Source organism: Aquarana catesbeiana, linkage group LG06 (genome assembly GCF_042186555.1).
Source record: "Aquarana catesbeiana isolate 2022-GZ linkage group LG06, ASM4218655v1, whole genome shotgun sequence".
In the NCBI taxonomy this organism is placed as follows: Eukaryota; Metazoa; Chordata; class Amphibia; order Anura; family Ranidae; genus Aquarana; species Aquarana catesbeiana.
This window is the reverse complement of record NC_133329.1, coordinates 390,561,640-390,581,050: the sequence shown is the minus strand read 5'-3', so window position 1 is coordinate 390,581,050 and position 19,411 is coordinate 390,561,640. Positions and strand designations below refer to the sequence as shown.

The 19,411-nt window shown below is 47.1% G+C and overlaps 1 protein-coding gene across 2 annotated transcripts in view; it reads right to left on the bottom strand.

The window, feature by feature from the left end:
• Positions 1-19,411, bottom strand: part of PTPRN (protein tyrosine phosphatase receptor type N) — a 193,996-nt gene that overhangs the window by 59,996 nt on the left and 114,589 nt on the right. For both annotated transcript variants that reach the window (XM_073634326.1, XM_073634327.1), the window contains one exon: positions 15,938-16,002. In XM_073634326.1, coding sequence (XP_073490427.1) covers positions 15,938-16,002 — 65 coding nt within the window. The remainder of the gene's footprint in view (positions 1-15,937; positions 16,003-19,411) is intronic.

Below are 19,411 nucleotides of genomic sequence, written 5' to 3'. Positions count from 1 at the left end.
TACGGATGGGAGCACAGTGTGGCAGGTACACACTTCGATCCACCCTCACAGCTACGGATTTAGGATTGGATTGGATTTAGGTCTGGACTTTGACTGGGCCATTCTAAGGCCCCTTTCACACTGGGGCGGTAGGGGGCGTCGGCGGTAAAACATCGCTATTTTTAGCGCTGTTTTACCGCTGTATTCGCCCGCTAGCGGTGCGGTTTTAACCCCCCGCTGGCGGCCGAAAAAGGGTTAAAACCACTCGTACAGCGCGGCTATAGCCACGGTATAGCCGCGCTGTCCCATTGATTTCAATGGGCAGGAGCGGTTTAGGAGCAGTGAATACACCGCTCCTTCACCGCTCCAAAGATGCGGCTCGCAGGAGATTTTTTCTTCTCCTGCCAGCGCACCGCTTCAGTGTGAAAGCCCTCGGGCTTTCACACTGAACAAGCAGCGGAGGCTGTTTAGGGGCGGTTTGCAGGCGCTATTTTTAGCGCAATAACGCCTGCAAACCGCCCCAGTGTGAAAGGGGCCTAACACATGAATATGCTTTGATCTAAACCATTCCATTGTAGCTCTGGCTGTATGTTTCGGGTCGTTGTCCTGCTGGAAGGTGAACCTCCGCCCCAGTCTCAGGACTTTTGCAGACTCTAACAGGTTTTCTTCTAAGATTGCCCTGTATTTGGCTCCATCCATCTTCCCATCAACTCTGATCAGCTTCCCTGTCCCTGCTGAAGAAAAGCATCCCCACAACATGATGCTGCCACCACCATGTTTCACGGTGGGGATGGTTCAGGGTGATGTGCAGTGTTAGTTTTCTGCCACACATAGCGTTTTGCTTTAAGGCCAAAAAGTAAAATTTTGGTCTCATCTGACCAGAGCACCTTCTTCCACATGTTTGCTGTGTCCCCCACATGGCTTCTCAGAAACTGCAAACAGGACTTTTTACGGCTTTCTTTCAACAACGTCTTTCTTCTTGTCACTCTTCCATAAAGGTCAGATTTGTGGAGAGCACGACTAATAGTTGTCCTGTGGACAGATTCTCCCACCTGAGCTGTGGATCTCTGCAGCTCCTCCAGAGTTACCATGGACCTCTTGGCTGCTTCTCTGATGAATGTTTTCCTTGCCCGGCTTGTCAGTTTAGGTGGACGGCCATGTCTTGGTAGGTTTGCAGTTGTGCCATACTCTTTCCATTTTCAGATTATGGATTGAACAGAGCTCCGTGAGATGTTTTAAGCTTGGGATATTTTTTTTATAACCTTACCCTGCTTTACATTTCTCCAGGTGACTTCTGAAGGCAATTGGTTTCACTAGATTTTAGTTAGGGGTATCAGAGTAAAAGGAGCTGAACACAAATGCAAGCCACACTTTTCAGATATTGATTTGTAAAAATGTGGAAAACCATTTATCATTTTCCTTCCACTTCACAATTATGTGCCACTTTGTGTTGGTCTATCACATAAAATCCCAATAAAATACATTTACGTTTTTGGTTGTAACATGACAAAATGTGGAAAATTTCAAAGGGTCTGAATACTTTTTCAAGGCACTGTAATTTAAAGGATATGTGCATTTTTCATGTTGTCCTTGAAGCCACTGACAAAGGACCCCTACCTACAATAGTGCTTGACCCCCATGCTATCTGTTTGGCAATAGTTTGCCCAGTAGCCCCACAGGAGCCAAACGGGTTTTCGTAGTGGAATTCGCAGTTCGCAAATAATTGTATGGTTTTGCCTAACCGCTGGTGAATCGAACCTCAGTGGATTCTCTCATCTCTAATCCAGACACACAGCATCCCAGGCCACACAGGCCTTGGGCCTCATTAAAGCTGGGCTTGGTACAAGTATTCCTGTGCCTTTCTTCCTCTCTCTCCTGTCATGACCAATTGCAAGACCAAAGGCACCGGTAGAAGAAGTTGTTTCACCTTATCCTGAGAGGTGGTCTGAAAAATCAAGTGCAGAGTAGGAGAAAGCATCTCTGCACACCTGTGCAAACAGCCCACCTTCAGTTCTCCTCCAGCCCTCCTCATAACCAACTTCACTGCCTTCTACTTTCTACTGTATCTCCAGCCTTCTTCCCAGCCCCCTGCAGTGTTCCCCATCATAGACCATTACAATGTGCTTTACCCTGTCCACCGCCAACCAACCCCCATCAGTGACCTACCGGCATCTGCAATGCTACCCAATCCCTTAGAGTGCCTCTCAGCCCAATCCTTTCAACCTCCTACAGGGTCCCCTAGCCTTCTCCAAAGTGTGTTAGAGAATGGGGGGGGGGGGCACAAGAGTATAAATCTGGTCCTTTCTGGACCTCTCTATAGCCAATACTTAGCCAAATAAGTTTTCACATTATCATAATGGATGTTCTTTAATGGTGCATAAAGTGTGATTAGTGTCAACACAACTGCAGGTAACTATTAAACTTTATACTGGATAATATCTAGTCAATAAATCTGTTATACACTCCATGGGCACCATCGTAACCTGTGGCATATGTAGGGGATGTCCACACGACAGAGAGAAAGCCGTACTTAGTGGCAACTAAACCATAGCAGAGCAAGATTTTTTTCAGATGATTATCCACAAGTTCCTCTCGCTATAGATCTCTAGATGAGTCTTACAAACTCTAAGGCCACATTTCCCTGTCAATGTTCCCAACTTTAGATAATTCCTTGGCCTGTAAGAGACAGGATACTTACAAACCTTGGGCACCTCTCTGTCCCACTTGTTCCATTCTTATATGGACAAGTCACTCATCTCTCTCTCTACTTGTCTGGGCCCCCTGACCCTGGCTGATCCCTTTGTGGTTTTAACCATCTCTGCACTCTTGACCTCTCTGTAGCCACCGCCAACCTTCTTTTCCTACTGAAGCTTTTGCATTACCTCTAGACAAGCAGTTCTTTAATACTGTGTAAGGAGCGACCAATGTCCACACAACTGCCATTAACTGTTGAACTTTTTTTGGATGTTTTTTTGCTGAAAATAAATTTCCCATTTCTAAGTTCAAAAAGGTCTTCCATCATGATTAGAGTTTCCACTTAATTACTTTCTCTAAGGCCACCAGTGACTTTCATTTCTGACCTTAACTATCACAGTAGACGCACTTGATGACCTCAGGGAAGCATAGCCAAGGATGCCATAATCCCCTAGGCCAGTGATGGCGAACCTTGGCACCCCAGATGTTTTAGAACTACATTTCCCATGATGCTCAACTACACTACAGAGTGCATGATCATCATGGGAAATGTAGTTCCAAAACATCTGGGGTGCCAAGGGTCGCCATCCCTGCCCTAGGCTCACAGTACCTGGACACCACCTGCTGTCTTCTCATCCACCAACTGCTCAGGAGAGAGACAGAACACAACCTCTCTCCATCTAGATCTCCACATAAATACCCCACTCACTCCAATGTGGTCTCTCTTGAAAGGGATAATCCACCATTTACAGAGAGAGCAGGGTCTTTTTATGGTAGACGACCAACATCCCCATTTAGAGCTCCATTACATTTACTTAGGAGCTAGAAGACTATGCGGCTGATTTACTAAAGGCAAATAGACGGTGCACTTTGCAAAGTACAGTTGCACTCTGCATGAGCAGTTGCTCCAGAGCTTAGAAAATGAACAGAAGCTCTGCTGACTTCTATCATCCAATCGTGTGCAAGCAAAAATGCTATTTTTATTATATATATAAATATATAAATAATATATATATTTTTATTTTCCTTTCACTGATTGGTTATACTTTGCAAAGTGAAGCTTTACCTCATTTACTAAGCTCTGGAGCAACCGCACTTTGCAAACGCAGAATGCAACTGCACTTTGCAAAGTGCACAGTCTATTTGCCTTTACTAAATCAACCCCAGTAAGTAAGGCTAAATAAGGTAGTAAATAAAAAAATATATATATAGGTGAGTGTGCATAATTCAAAAATTCTAAGAATACCTATTCAGATTCTTACAAATTGCCAGTCTTGACTCTTTAACTCAGGGGTCCTCAAACTACGGCCCGCGGGCCACATGCGGCCCGCCGAGGACATTTATCCAGCCCACCCCACCCAGGGCCGGATTCCCGACAGGCCAGGCTCGGGCCGGGGCCAGGTCGGCTCGGCTTGGGCAGGTCCACTCTACTTCGGCAGGGAGCATATCCGCTCCGCTCAAGCCGCCTCCCCCACCCCAGTCATTGATGGAGGGCTCCGTGTGCCGCGCTGCATGCTGGGAAGTGTAGTTTCCAGCACAGTCCCGCGCGGATTCACGTCTTCCTCACGTGGCAGATAGGAGGCGCGGAGGGTGACAGCGAGACAGGAGGCGCGAAGAGTGACAGCGAGAGTGGAGGCTTCAGGCAACAGCCTACTAACAAGAGAGGACCCCTGTCCATCCCACTGTCCCCCTGTCCACCCCACTGTCCCCCTGTCCACCCCACTGTCCCCCCCTCTGTCCCCCTGTCCACCCCTCTGTCCCCCTGTCCATCCCACTGTCCATCCCTCTGTCCCCCTGTCCATCCCTCTGTCCCCCTGTCCATCCCTCTGTCCACCCCTCTGTCCCCTGTCCATCCCACTGTCCCCCCCACCCCTCTGTCCCCCTGTCCACCCCTCTGTCCATTCCACTGTCCCCCTGTCCACCCCACTGTCCCCCCCTCTGTCCCCCTGTCCACCCCTCTGTCCATCCCACTGTCCCCCTGTCCATCCCTCTGTCCCCCTGTCCATCCCTCTGTCCCCCTGTCCACCCCTCTGTCCCCCTGTCCACCCCTCTGTCCCCCCCACAGTCCCTCTGTCCCCCTGTCCATCCCTCTGTCCCCCTGTCCATCCCTCTGTCCCCCTGTCCATCCCTCTCTCCATCCATCTGTCCCCCTGTCCATCCCACAGTCCCCCCGTCCATCCCTCTGTCCCCCTGTCCATCCCACAGTCCCCCTGTCCATCCCTCTGTCCATCCCACAATCCCCCTGTCCATCCCTCTGTCCCCCTGTCCATCACTCTGTCCCCCTGTCCATCCCACAGCCCCCCTGTCCATCCCACAGCCCCCCTGTCCATCCCAGAGTCCCCCTGTCCATCCCACAGTCCCTCTGTCCCCCTGTCCATCCCACAGTCCCCCTGTCTATCCCAGAGTCCCCCTGTCCATCCCAGAGTCCCCCAGTCCATCCCACAGTCCCTCTGTCCATCCCTCTATCCATCTCACAGTCCCCCTCTCCATCCCTCTGTCCCCCTGTCCATCCCACAGTCCCCCTGTCCATCCCTCTGTCCCCCTGTCCATCCCTCTGTCCCCCTGTCCATCCCACAGTCCCCCTCTCCATCCCACAGTCCCACTCTCCATCCTACTTTCCCCCTGTCCATCCCACTGTCCCCCTCTCCATCTCACTGCCCCCTGTCCATCCCACAGTCCCCCTCTCCATCCTACTTTCCCCCTGTCCATCCCACTGTCCATCCCACTGTCCCCCTCTCCATCCCACTGTCCCCCCTCTCCATCCCACTGTCCCCCTGTCCATCCCACTGTTCTCCTGTGCATCCCACTGTCCTTCTGAGCTCTCTGCAGCCCCCCCTCCACCCCAAATCACGGGGCCCCATACAGCCAACCGGACAGGCCCCACCTCCTTCCTGTCCAGAAGTGACTGAGGACATAGATTTTATCAGTCCCTTTCTTTGCAGCCTCAGTTGCAAAGATGAATGAATTGCAAGTGCTCTGTACGCAGTTTCCTATGCTTCAGTGATGAATGGGCACAGGAGTGATTGGTACCGATCACTCACTGTGTTCATTCGGGAAAGGAAGGGGCCAATAACTGATATATTTACTGGCCCCTTACCCCGCTCTCCATCCTAAAACATCCCCCTGGGTGCCCACAGCAGCTGCCAGCAGGAGAGGAGGGAAGCCAGCAACACTGTGGGGGGAAAAGGGCACACAGGGGGGCCTGGACAGCAGATGGAAGGGGTCCATGTGCTAGAACCACTTCCCTGTGGTGCAGCCAGAGGGAGAAGCTGGCAGCGTGGCAGGGGAAGGCAGAAGAGGATTGGTGTCTGCAATAAGACAGTACAGCCAGCCCAGATGACTGCCCCCCCCCCCCCCCCCCTTGAACTGATGGGGCCCGGACCCAGTACAGGAGGGCTGGCTATACTGCCTTATCAGCAGCCCTGGGTTGGCTTTGCGATGAGAATATTTCATTATATGTAGGAACCCCCCCAATATACACCAACATTGTGTATATTGAAACTGGCAGCAAAGGGCACTTCATGTTTAACAGAAATAACAGTGATGGAATCATAATGACCAGATGTCCAAATCCTACGTGGAGACCGGAACTTCACATCTATTACATGGCTAAAAGCATACCTCCCAACTTTTTGAGATATGAACGAGGGACACCTATTAGCAATAATATGTAGGCATAGGAAACACCACCCCCCTCTCCCTAAAGTAGAATTATACAAAAAAAAATGATGAGTTAAACCCACAAGTGCTTTTTTTTACCACTACTATTCCTTTATACTGGCTATTAATATTTACAAATGCAAACATTTAGAGATTGGATGAAAAGTTTAGCACTGGGAAACTTTTGAAAGATAAAAAGTGCATTTTATATACAATTATATAGATCAGACCAAAATGAGGGACAAATGAGGAGGAGAGAGGGACAGAGGGACTTTGTTCCAAATCAGGGACCGTCCCTCGAAATCCGGGACAGTTTGGAGCTATGTAAAAGTATGTGGTCACCCCTCCAAATGATTGAGTTCAGGTGTTTTCATTAAAGGGTACTTTAAATGCTACAGCATATATACAAACATTTTAGACCATTGGACACTTCCCACTTTTCTGTTCCAGTTTGGCTGTGCCCCTGTGTATAAAGACAGCTCCATAGGGACATGGTTTACTGAGTTTGGTGTGGAGCAACTTAAGTGACCTGTACAGAGCCCTGACCTCAACCACATTGGGATGGTGCCAATTGTGAGCCAGGTCTTCTCAGCCAACATCAGTACCTGACCTCATAAATATTTTTTTTTGGCTTAAAGTGGTTGTAAAGTCAGAAGGTTTTTTTTATCTTATTGCATTCTATGCATTGAGATAAAAAACCTTCTGTGTGCAGTAGCTGCCCCCAGCACCCCCTAATACATACCTGAGCCCCCACTCAATCCAGCGATGTTGCATGATTGTCTCGGCCATTCAGGACTCTCCCTCCTGATTGGCTGAGACACAGCAGCGGCATCATTGGCTCCCGCTGCTGTCCATCAAAGTCATTTAGCCAATCAGGAGAGAGGGGGCGGGGCCAAACCAGGGCTTTGTGTCTAAATGGACACACGGAGCTACAGCTCGGAAGCTTCTTGCTGTGGGGGCACTTGACGGGGGGGGGGGGGGTTGGCAGGAGAGCTGAAGAGGGCCCTGAGAAGAGGAGGATCTGGGCTGCTCTGTGCAAAACCATTACAGTGTAGGTAAGTATGACATGTTTGTTATTTTTATAGAAAAAAAAAACGAGACTTTACAATCACTTTAATCAGTACAATTTTCTACAGACATCTTCTAAATCTTGTGAAATGTCTTCTAAGAAGTATGTGTGACAGACCCAACCAGGACAGGAACATTTGGAGGGGACTAGGGGCAAGCCTCCTACCCACTGATTATGGCCCATGGAGAGAGCAGATCATTCTCCAATGATGGACAACCACGTGATGGACGCTGAGAGCGAGGCTTGGATTATTTCTCTGAATAAGGACAATAAAGCTTCCCTTCTGGAGTGGATGAAAAGGCGTAATATAAAATCTTGTACAGGTTAGGGGGAAATATGGTGGCCCTCCTGCAGACTGATTTGGAGAATCCCTCCACTTGGAACAGTAATATTTATCAACAATGTCCCTCAAGAAATCTATAAAGATAAATGAATTCCACTGTATCAGACTGCTGGAGCATTGTCTTCTGACAGATTACACAAGTTTGTAACTCTCCCATTGTGTACCTCCTAGGTTTTGATCCCCATTGTTAATTGAGTCGCCTATTGTTTCTGTCTGTCTGCTCATCTCTCGGAGATGTGATTATTATTGTGACCACTTTACTTTGTTATGGAACCATTGTGGGATTTTATGTCTCTATGCTTATAATAATGTGTAATGTAATTTCCATCCAGGGTTGTTGGCTGGTTTAAGTGGCTAGTTGTTTAATTAGCTTAGATTTTGTTTATGTTGGCTGTTCCTTAGCCATGTTAATGATATTCCTGTTTACAGTCTGTATTGTTAGGGTAATGTGATCAGGCCCTACCTGGTCCTGTGTGCTATATAAATTCTGTGTGAGTTTGCAATAAAGTTCCAGTTCCAGAGCACCTAAGCAAATGCCATCTAGTCTTGGGTGCAATATTCAGCTACAATACCCGGTTCTTGGGTCCAGACTGGAGGAAGCTATACCCTGACGGAAGCACCCAAGCTGTGTGCTGGACAGTTCCGTCACAGTGTGGAAGCCGTTATAGCTGCAAAGGCAAGGGGGGTGTCCAACTTGTCCATGTCCAACATGTTATGACCAACAAGCTCAGATAGCGGTGATGTTCCCCCGCGGTGCTCCTTCCTCCTCCTCTTCTCGAGTGCCCCCTTGGAAAGGTTTCTGAGTCCTGCTGCTGGGTCCATTGACACAGACAGCAGGACTCGGCCCCGCCCCCCGCCCATGTTACTGGATTTGATTGACAGCAGCGGGAGCCAATGGCCCCTGCTGCTATCATTTTATCCAATGAGGACCCGAGACAGCGGCTGGAGCTGCTGTGCTCGTCCCTGTCGCTGGAACGATTGGCTCAGGTAAGGAAAAAGGAGGGTCTGGGGGGGTGCTGCAGCACAAAAGGTTTTTCACCTTAATGCATAGAATGCATTAAGGTGTAAAAACCCCGAAGGTTTACAACCCCTTCGAGCCTTAAAGGGATTCTAAAGACAGGAGGTTTTCTTTTATCTTAACCATTTCCGCTCCGGAAAGTTTTACCCCCTTAATGACCAGGACATTTTTTGCGATACTGCACTGCGTTATTTTAACTGACAATTGCGCGGTCGTGCGACGTTAGACACAAATAAAACTCATGTCCTTTTTTTTCCCACAAATAGAGCTTTCTTTTGGTGGTATTTGATCACCTCTGCGGTTTTTATTTGTTGCGCTATAAACAATTTTGAAAAAAAAAAACAATATTTTTTTCTGCTATAAAACATATCCAATAAAAAAAAATGTAAGAAAATCAAATTTCTTCATCAATTTAGGCCAATATGTATTCCGCTACATATTTTTGAAAATAAAAAATCCCAATAAGCGTATATTGATTGGTTTGTGCAAAAGTTATCGTGTCTACAATTTATGGTATATTTTTATGGCATTTTTATTTTTTTACTAGTAATGGCGGCGATCAGCGATTTTTAGCGGGACTGTGACATTGCGGCAGACAAATCGGACACCTATCTGACACTTTTTTGGGAACCAGTGACATTATTACAGTGATCAGTGCTAGCAATATGCACTGTCACTGTACTAATGACACTGGCAGGGAAAGGGTTAAAACCAGGGGCGATCAAAGGGTTAAGTGTGTCAATAGGGGGTGCTTGCTAACTGTGTGGGGGATGGACTGACTGGATGAATACAGAGATCCGTGTTCCTGCTTAGCAGGAACCGAAGATCTCTGTGTCCTCCCCTGTCAGAACAATGGTCTGCCTTGCTTACATAGGCAGATCCCCGTTCTGCCTCTTTGGGGAACGATCACGGGTGGCCAGCGAACATTGCTTCCTCCGGACCCACTGATTGGCTCCCCCTCTGTATACTGCACGAAATGACGTACAGGTACGTCGTTTCGCACAGTAGAGCAGGCCTGCTGCAATATATGTACTGCGGCCGGTCGGCAAGTGGTTAATGCATTCCATGCACTAAGATAAAAAACCTTCTGTGTGCAGCAGCCCCCCCTAATAACTGAGCCCCATTTCGATCCAGAGACGTTGCACGAGAGGCTTGGCTGTCCGAGACTCTCCCTCCTGATTGGCTAAGACACAGCAGCGGGCGCCATTGGCTCCCGCTGCTGTCAATCAAAGTCAGGGAGCCAATGAGGAGAGAGAGGGGGAGGGCCCGAGCTCCCTGTCTGAATGGACACACAGAGCAGCCACTCGGCTCTGGTGCCCCCATAGCAAGCTGCTTGCAGGGGGGCGGGCACTCAGCAGGAGGGAGGGGCCAGGAGCGCTAGCGGGGGACCTGAGAAGAGGAGGACCTGGGCTGCTCTGTGCAAAACCATTATATATAGTATAACATGTTTGTTATTTTTTTAAAATAACAAGACTTTAGTATCACTTTAAATTAAAAAAAAATGTGAACAGACATTTACCTGCCAATACACAGTTATCTGAAGAATGGACACTGAGCTGCACATGCGCAGCTCAGTTTATAATGTAGCACCGTTCCTGCGTGCCGTGATGACTGTTCTCTTGCATGGGAGTTACAGCATCCTGCACCGGCCAGTCAAAGCCAATGAAAACCAGAACATGAAAGAACTCGAGGAGGAGCGAGGGACCTCAGACCATAAGAGCAGAGGTAAGTATTGCAGACTATAGTTCTGCCCCAAGTAGGGGTGTTAAAATTAATCGTAGCATCGATGCATCGTGATTCGACCACCCACGATGCGGCATCGAAAACTACGACTTGCATAATCGATTTTCTGATGATGACACCCACGCGCCGCTTTATGCCCTGCTTCTGAGTCTGAACTGAACCGAAAGCAGTCGAAGGAGCCGTGGGCGCCTTTTTTTTTCCGCCCCCCGCTGACATCATCCCCAGCCGTGTTGAGCTGGCTGCTGCGAGACACGTGGGGCGAATGTCCCCCAACTCCCGATGAGTCATGACCCATTCCCCAGAGCCTTCCTCCATGGCTCACCTCACACTATGCATAGGCTGCCACGTCCTCTTTAGAACAGGCTGCTGTGGGAGACCCGAGATGCCAGACTGCCGCGGTTGTCCTCTGTCCTCCTCACAGGCTGCTGCTGCAGGCATCATCATCATCATCATCAGGTACTTTGGGAATCAACCACCATCTTATTGTAGTATAAAGAATGGGCTGTCTCCTGTGGACAGCACAGCACCATCTTATCTCTTGTGGCTTAAAGAGTGGACTGGGCACGTAAAGGAAAGCACCAAAGTCTTATCATTTGTGACCATGAAAAGTTGGATAAAGGGTTGGCTGTGTGTTGCTGGGAATCTACCTACCCCTGTATAGTATACTACATACATAGTCAGATGAACAGTAGTCTTTGTGCAAGGATCCAAATGTTGTGAGCTGTTATAGATCTCCTACACCACTTTAAGTAAACAGCTGCCAGCAGTGGTAGTCTTTGTGCAAGGATTTGTGAGAGGAACCCATAGGAGGGTAGGTGCAGTGTCTTGTGTAGCTACAAAAGTCTCTGTCCATCTCTTGTATCATGTCTGCAGTCTCTGACCCTCTCTTGTATCATGTCCACAGTCTCCGACCCTCTCTTGTATCATGTCCGCAGTCTCTGACCATCTCTAGTATCATGTCCGCAGTCTCTGACCCTCTCTTGTATCATGTCCGCAGTCTCTGACCCTTTCTTGTATCATGTCTGCAGTCTCTGACCCAGTCTTGTATCATGTCCGTAGTCTCTGACCCTCTCTTGTATCATGTCCGCAGTCTCTGACCCTCTCTTCTATCATGTCTGCAGTCTCTGACTCTCTCTTGTATCATGTCTGCAGTCTCTGATCATCTCTTCTATCATGTCTGCAGTCTCTGACCCTCTCTTGTATCATGTCCACAGTCTCTGACCCTCTCTTGTATCATGTCCGCAGTCTCTGACCCTTTCTTGTAGTATTTTGGGGTCGGTCACTCTGGAGCTTCTCTTTGAGTTGTCTGCTGTGTTTACACTTTGCTACATGCAGGGAGTGTTGTCTTTTTTTTTTTAAGAACAGATAAAATAAAAACAAAATGGAGTTCTTCTGACTGCTTGAATTTTTTGGATGAAAACCGTGCGCAGTAATCGTGATGAATCGCGGAATCTAAATGAATCGTGGACAGGATAATCATAATCAAATCATATCTTGAGGCCAGTGGAGATGAGCACCCCTAGCCCCAAGGGTGAGTTTAGGCACCCAATGTCTAGCGCAGGGTGGGGTATGAATTTTTTTTTTTTTTACACATAGTTTGAGTTAAGACTAAATTATCACATTTTTGCACAAGCCTGATTGAGACTAGTTTTAAGTAATAGTAAAATCACTGAGCGTCTAAGAACGAGTGGAAGTCAACGCCTTGTGACCGGGCATATGCTAAACTGGCTGCACACTGCAGATGTATCTACACCAATCAGCCACAACTTTATGACCACTGACAGGTAAAGTGCATACTATTGATTATCTCATTACAATGGCATCTGAAAGTGGGTGGGATATATTAGGCAGCCAATCAACATGTTGTCCCTGCAGCTGATGTGTTGAAAGCAGAAAAAATGGGTATGGCAGTTTGTTGTGTATGGGGGCTGGGTAGCTGCAGACCGGTCAGGGTGTCCATGCTGACCCGTGTCCACAGACAAAAGCACCTACAATGAGCACTTGAGCATCAGAACTGGACCACAGAGCAATGGAAGAAGGTGGTCTGATCCGATGAATCACGTTTTCTTATTTCATCATGTGGATAGCCGGGTGTGGGTGCGTCACTTACCTGGGGAAGAGATGGCACCAGGATGCAGTATGTGAAGGTGACAAGCTGGCAGAGGCAGTGTGATGCTGTGGGCAATGTTCTGCTGGGAAACCTTGGATCCTGCCATTCAGGGGAAGATTACTTTGACATGTACCACCTACCTAAACATTGTTAGTGACCAAGTACACCCCTTCATGAAAACGGTATTCCCCGCTGGCAGTGGCCTCTTTCAGCAGGATAATGCTCCCTGCCACACTGCAATGATGGCTCAGGAATGGTTCGGGGAATACAACAGTGAGTTTTTTAGGTGTTGACTTGGCCTACAAATTCTCCAGATCTCAATCGAATTGAGCATCTCTGAGACGTGCTGGAAAATCAGGTCTGATCCATGGAGGACCCAAATTGCAACTTACAGTACTTAGATTGATTTACTTAAGGCAAATAGACACTTTGCAGTTGCTTCAGAGCTTAGTAAATGAACAGAAGCTCTGCTGACTTTCATCATCCAATCATGTGCAAGCAAAAATGCTGTTTTTTTTTCCTTGCCCGTAATTGGGTATTTTTTTGCAAAGTGAAGTTTTACCTAATTTACTAAAATCTGGAGCAACTGCACTTGCAGAGTGCACAGTCTATTTGCCTTTCGGAAATCAACTCCAAAGTATCTGCCACTGATGGCTTGGTGCCAGATACCACAGCATTCCTTCAGAGATCATGGCAGGGGCGTTGCTAGGTGGCAAAAAGACCTGGGGCTTCAGCCCGAAGTCCAAGTTTTGCAGGGTTTTTTGGCTTGAGCGGTGTGGGGTTGTGTGGCGGGGGGTAAGCTCACTTGCTGGTTGCTGCCTGGCTTACCAGTGCCCATCAATGCTTGGATGATGGAAGTCAGCAGAGCTTCTGCTCATTTACTAAGCTCTGGAGCAACTGCAAAGCGCAAAGTCTATTTGTCTTTAGTAAATCAACCCCCAAGTGTCCCTGCCTCGATGAGCTGCTTTGGCGGCAAAAGTGGGACCTACTCAATGTTAGGTGAGTGGTCATAAAGTTATGGCTGATGGGTGTATATACACCATCTCACAAAAGTGAGTACACCCCTCACATTTTTTAAAATATTTTATTCTATCTTTTCATGTGACAACACTGAAGAAATGGCACTTTGCTACAATGTAAAGTAGTGAGTGTACAGCTTGTATAACAGTGTAAATTTGCTGTCCCCTCAAAATAACTCAACACACAGCCATTAATGTCTAAACCGCTGGCAACAAAAGTGAGTACACCCCTAAGTGAAAATGTCTAAAATGGGCCCAAAGAGTCAATATTTTGTGTGGTCACCATTATTTTCCAGCACTGCCTTCACCCTCCTGGTCATGGAGTTCACCAGAGCTTCACAGGTTGCCACCGGAGTCCTCTTCCACTCCTCCATGACGACATCACGGAGCTGGTGGATGTTAGAGACCTTGCGCTCCTCCACCTTCCGTTTGGTGATGCCCCACAGATGCTCAATAGGGTTTAGGTCTGGAGACATGCTTGGCCAGTCCATCACCTTTACCCTCAGCTTCTTTAGCAAGGCAGTGGTGGTCTTGGAGGTGTGTTTGGGTTCGTTATCATGTTGGAATACTGCCCTGCGGCCCAGAGGGGAGGGGATCATGCTCTGCTTCAGTATGTCACAGTACATGTTGGCATTCATGGTTCCCTCAATGATCTGTAGCTCCCCAGTGCTGGCAGCACTCATGCAGCCCCTGACCATGACACTCCCACCACCATAAATAAATAAAAATCAGTATATGGTGTTGCGCTCTAGTGAAAAAATTAGTACCATAAATAAAAAACGAGATAAAAACAAGCAGCAAGCTCGTGGCCTGACCTCACTTCTGGTGTCTGTGCAAGCCAATCCAACGCGTATCGTCACGATCACGTGACTTCATCAGGGACTTTCCTCTCTATTCATGTGCACTGTTGGACTTTACCTTATATTTTGTCAGCATTAGCACCTTTTTATTCTATGCAATTTGAAGGTTATGCGATTATGTAGCAATTTCATGCGTTTCTATGCAAATGTGCACGTGTTGTCACTATATATGCATTTTTTGCAATTTTGCACATACAATGTCACTTTATATAGCACGTTAATTAATTTAGAACTTTATTTATGGTACTCATTTTTTCACTAGAGCGAGACACCATATATTGATTTTTATTTATTTACTGTTGGTGCGGTTTGACCAGTTCGGTGTCTGCTGCAGCTAGTGTTCCGTTGTTTATTGTTGTCCTGGTAGTGCGGAGATATTCTTTCCTATTTACTCCCACCACCATGCTTGACTGTAGGCAAGACACACTTGTCTTTGTACTCCTCACCTGGTTGCCGCCACACACGCCTGACACCATCTGAACCAAATAAGTTTATCTTGGTCTCATCAGACCACAGGACATGGTTCCAATAATCCTGTTTGCGGGTTTTCTTGTGCATCATCTTTCTGGGATGACAGCCATGCAGACCAATTTGATGCAGTGTGCGGCATATGGTCTGAGCACTGACAGGCTGACCCCCCCACCCCTTCAACCTGGCAATGCTGGCAGCACTCATATGTCTATTTCTCAAAGACAACCTCTGGATATAATGCTGAGCACTCAACCTCTTTGGTGGACCATGGTGAGGCCTGTTCTGAGTGGAACCTGTCTTGTTAAACCGCTGTATTGTCTTGGCCACCGTGTTGCAGCTCAGTTTCAGGGTCTTGGGAATCTTCTTATAGCCTAGACCATCTTTTCTTATTTTCAGATCCTCAGAGAGTTCTTTGCCATGAGGTGCCATGTTGAACTTCCAGTGACCAGTATGAGAGAGTGAGAGCGCTAACACCAAATTTAACACACCTGCTCCCCATTCACACCTGAGACCTTGTAACACTAACGAGTCACATGACACCGGGGAGGGAAAATGGCTAATTGGGCCCAATTTGGACATTTTCACTTAGGGGTGTACTCACTTTTGTTGCCAGTGGTTTAGACATTGATGGCTGTGTGTTGAGTTATTTTGAGGGGACAGCAAATTTACACTGTTATACAAGCTGTACACTCACTACTTTACATTGTAGCAAAGTGTCATTTCTTCAGTGTTGTCACATGTGAAGGTGAAGGTTGTACTCACTTGTGTGAGATTATATATATATATATATATATATATATATATATATATATATATATATATATATACACACAGTATATATATTATGAAGTAGGTACACTCAGCAGAATGTGCAGCATGAGGCATTTTTATACATCACAAATAGAAAAGTGTTTGACATGAAAAGATAAAGGATGTTAGGCAGAAATAATGGAATCTTTGGTCCCCCTCACCTGTCCGGTTCCTGTCTGCACAATCTTAACACCCGTTTCAGTCTGTAGATCTGACTTTAGAGCCACTGAAAGAAAAAATAAAGTGATTTAGGGATGTGGGATAAAACACTGACCCCGTAACTATTAGATTGTCAGCTTTATAAGACACTCATTGATGTTTGATGCTGCAATGCCTGATTACAACTGAGCTCCAGGCAAAAAGCTAAATACATATACAGAAGCTGTCCTACCTGTCAAAGGATTTGTATTTCTGTCCATACTGTTCTAAGATTTACACAGCTCTGGCACATAGCCCAGCCCCATCTGGCAGGGCAACTGACCTGATTTTTTTCCTCTGAAGCCGTTCAATGACACTTCAGGCTGGGATCACTTTATTGCTGCATGCGGCTAACAGCAGGGGTCCGGAGCATCCCCGTTCACCGTTGCAGGTCCCATTTCAGCCTGAATTATTGGCTGAATTCGGACCTGAAATGGACCAAAAGACGCACAGGACCCGGTGCAAATTCTCACCGGAGCCGCAGCAGAGATGGGTGAACCGGCTCCATAGAGAGCCGGTCACAATCTCCTGCTATTGTGAATTGGATGCGGAGAACCTGCATCCAATTCGCACTAGTGTAAACCCAGCCTTAAAGTGGAGTTCTGCTAAAAAAAATAAAAAAAATAATTAAATACTACAAATACAAAATACAAATACTGCAGCTGCTGACTTTTAATAATCGGACACTTACCTGTCCCAGGGTCCAGTGATGCAGGGGAGCGAAGCCCCGCTCGTCTCCCCCTCCTTTCTGCGGCGCTGGCATTGTAAGTGTGGGCGCCCGGCTGTAGTCACTGCGCATGTGACTGGCCGAACAATCACCTGGGACCTGTGACGTGTCCCAGATGATTGCCGAGAGGGAGGGGGAGAGGTGATCTCCCTTCCGGTGCCGCGGTGCGCCGGGAGGAAGTGGGAGCTAGGACCCTCTGAAAAGAGGGTACCGCTCCCCCCCCCCCAAAAAAATGACATGCCAAATGTGGCATGTCAGGGGGTCACCTCCCTTAAAGCGGAAGTTCCATTTTTGGGTGGAACTCCGCTTTAGGGTCTTGTTTCTCCTCCAGCCCGTGACTGGACAGTAAAAGGAGAAGCAGCAGACAAACAAGCTCATCTCTCTGTTATTCTCTTCTCTCCTCCTATCAGCATGTTCATTGTACAGCATCACACCCGATAGGCTCCTTGTGCCATTTTCTGAGCAAAGTCAAACCTTAATCAGGGTGTGTGCACCCAACCGGCTTTCAAATCCCAACCCTGGGCTTAGAAGGAAAAAAAAGTTTAATGGCTTGTTACGTCTATGGGAAGATAAGAAGGCTTCATTACTTACCTTACACCAACCCTGGCGCTGTCCTCTTCTTCCTGAACCTCTGGGCTGTGGACGGTCCTAATTTATTTTATACTATATTTTTTAAACTAGTAATGGCGGCGATCAGCGACTTGTAGTGGAACTGCGTTATTGCGGCAACCAATCTGACACTAACTGCCACTTTTAACATTTTGTGAGAACCAGTGACACTAAAATATGCACTGTCATTGTACTAATGACACTGGCTGGGAAGGGGTTAAACAGCTAGGGCGATCAAAGGGTTAAATGTGTGCCTAACCAGTGTTTGTGTATACTATGTGTGCTGCTTTTTCTAAGGGATGTGATGGAATTTCTTTCCCTGCAAAGAAAATCCAGCACATCCCCGCCTACAGGACAAAGCTCTGCCTTGTGTCTCTCCTCAACGATCAGCGGGTGTCGGCGGACATCTTTTTGGGGATGTCTCTACCAGCTTTCCACATCTATAGAGGGACATTTTTGCCCATTCTTCTTTGTAAAATATCTCAAGCTCTGTCAGATCTGATGGAGAGTGTCTGTGAACAGCAATTTTCAAGTCTTGCCACAGATTCTCTATTGGATTTAGGTCTGGACTTTGACTGGGCCATTCTAACACATGAATATGCTTTGATCTAAACCATTCCATTGTAGTTCTGGCCGTATGTTTAGGGTCGTTGTCCTGCTGGAAGGTGAACCTCCCCCCAGTCTCAAGTCTTTTGCAGACTCTAATGCCGCGTACACACGACCGGACTTTCGACGGACTGAACTCCGGAGGACTTTCTGACGGACTTCCGATGAAACGGACTTGCCTAAACACGACCACACCAAAGTCCAACTGATTTGAACGTGATGACATACAAAGGGACTAGAATGAGGGAGTTCATAGCCAGTAGCCAATAGCTGCCCTTGAGTCGTTGTTTGTCCATCGCACTAGCATACCGACGAACGGATTTTTAGACCGGACTCGAGTCCATCGGAAAGATTTGAAACATGTTCTATTTCTAAAGTCCGTCTGATTTTTCGTCAGCAAAGGTCCGATGAAGCCCACAAACGATCGAATTGTCCGGAGGATTCGTTCCGTCGGACCTTTGCTGTCGAAAAGTCCAGTCGTGTGTAGGCAGCATAACAGGTTTTCTTCTAAGATTGCCCTGTATTTGGCTCCATCCATCTTCCCATCAACTCTGACCAGCTTCCTGTCCCTGCTGAAGAAAAGCATCCCCATAACATGATGCTGCCACCACCATGTTTCACGGTGGGGATGGTGTGTTCAGGGTGATGTGCAGTGTTAGTTTTCTGCCACACACGGTGTTTTGTTTTTAGGCCAAAAAGTTCAATTTTGGTCTCATCTGACCAGAGCACCTTCTTCCACAAGTTTGCTGTGTCCCCCACATGGCTTCCCACAAACTGCAAATGGGACTTCTTATGACTTTCTTTCAGCAATGACTTTCTTCTTGCCACTCTTCCATAAAGGTCAGATTTGTGGAGAACACGACTAATAGTTGTCCTGTGGACAGATTCTCCCACCTGAGCTGTGGATCTCTGCAGCTCCACCCGAGTTACCATGGGCCTCTTGGCTGCTTCTCTGATGAATGCTCTCCTTGCCCGGCTTGTCAGTTTAGGTGGACGGCCATGTCTTGGTAGGTTTGCAGTTGTGCCATACTCTTTACATTTTCGGATGATGGATTGAACAGTGCTCCGTGAGATGTTCAAAGCTTGGGATATTTTTTTATAACCTAACCCTGCTTTAAACTTCTCCACAACTTTATTCCTGACCTTTCTGGTGTGTTCCTTGCCCTTCATGATGCTGTTTGTTCACTAAGGTTCTCTAACAAACCTCCGAGGGCTTCACAGAACAGCTGTATTTATACTGAGATTAAATTACATACAGTTGGACTCTATTTACTAACTAGGTGATTTCTAAAGACAATTGGTTCCACTAGAATTTAGTTAGGGGTATCAGAATAAAGGGGGGCTGAATACAAATGTACCCCACACTTTTCACATATTTATTTGTAAAAAAATTTTGAAAACCATTTATCATTTTCCTTCCACTTCACAATTATGTGCCACTTTGTGTCGGTCTATCACATAAAATCCCAATAAAATACATTTAAGTTTTTGGTTG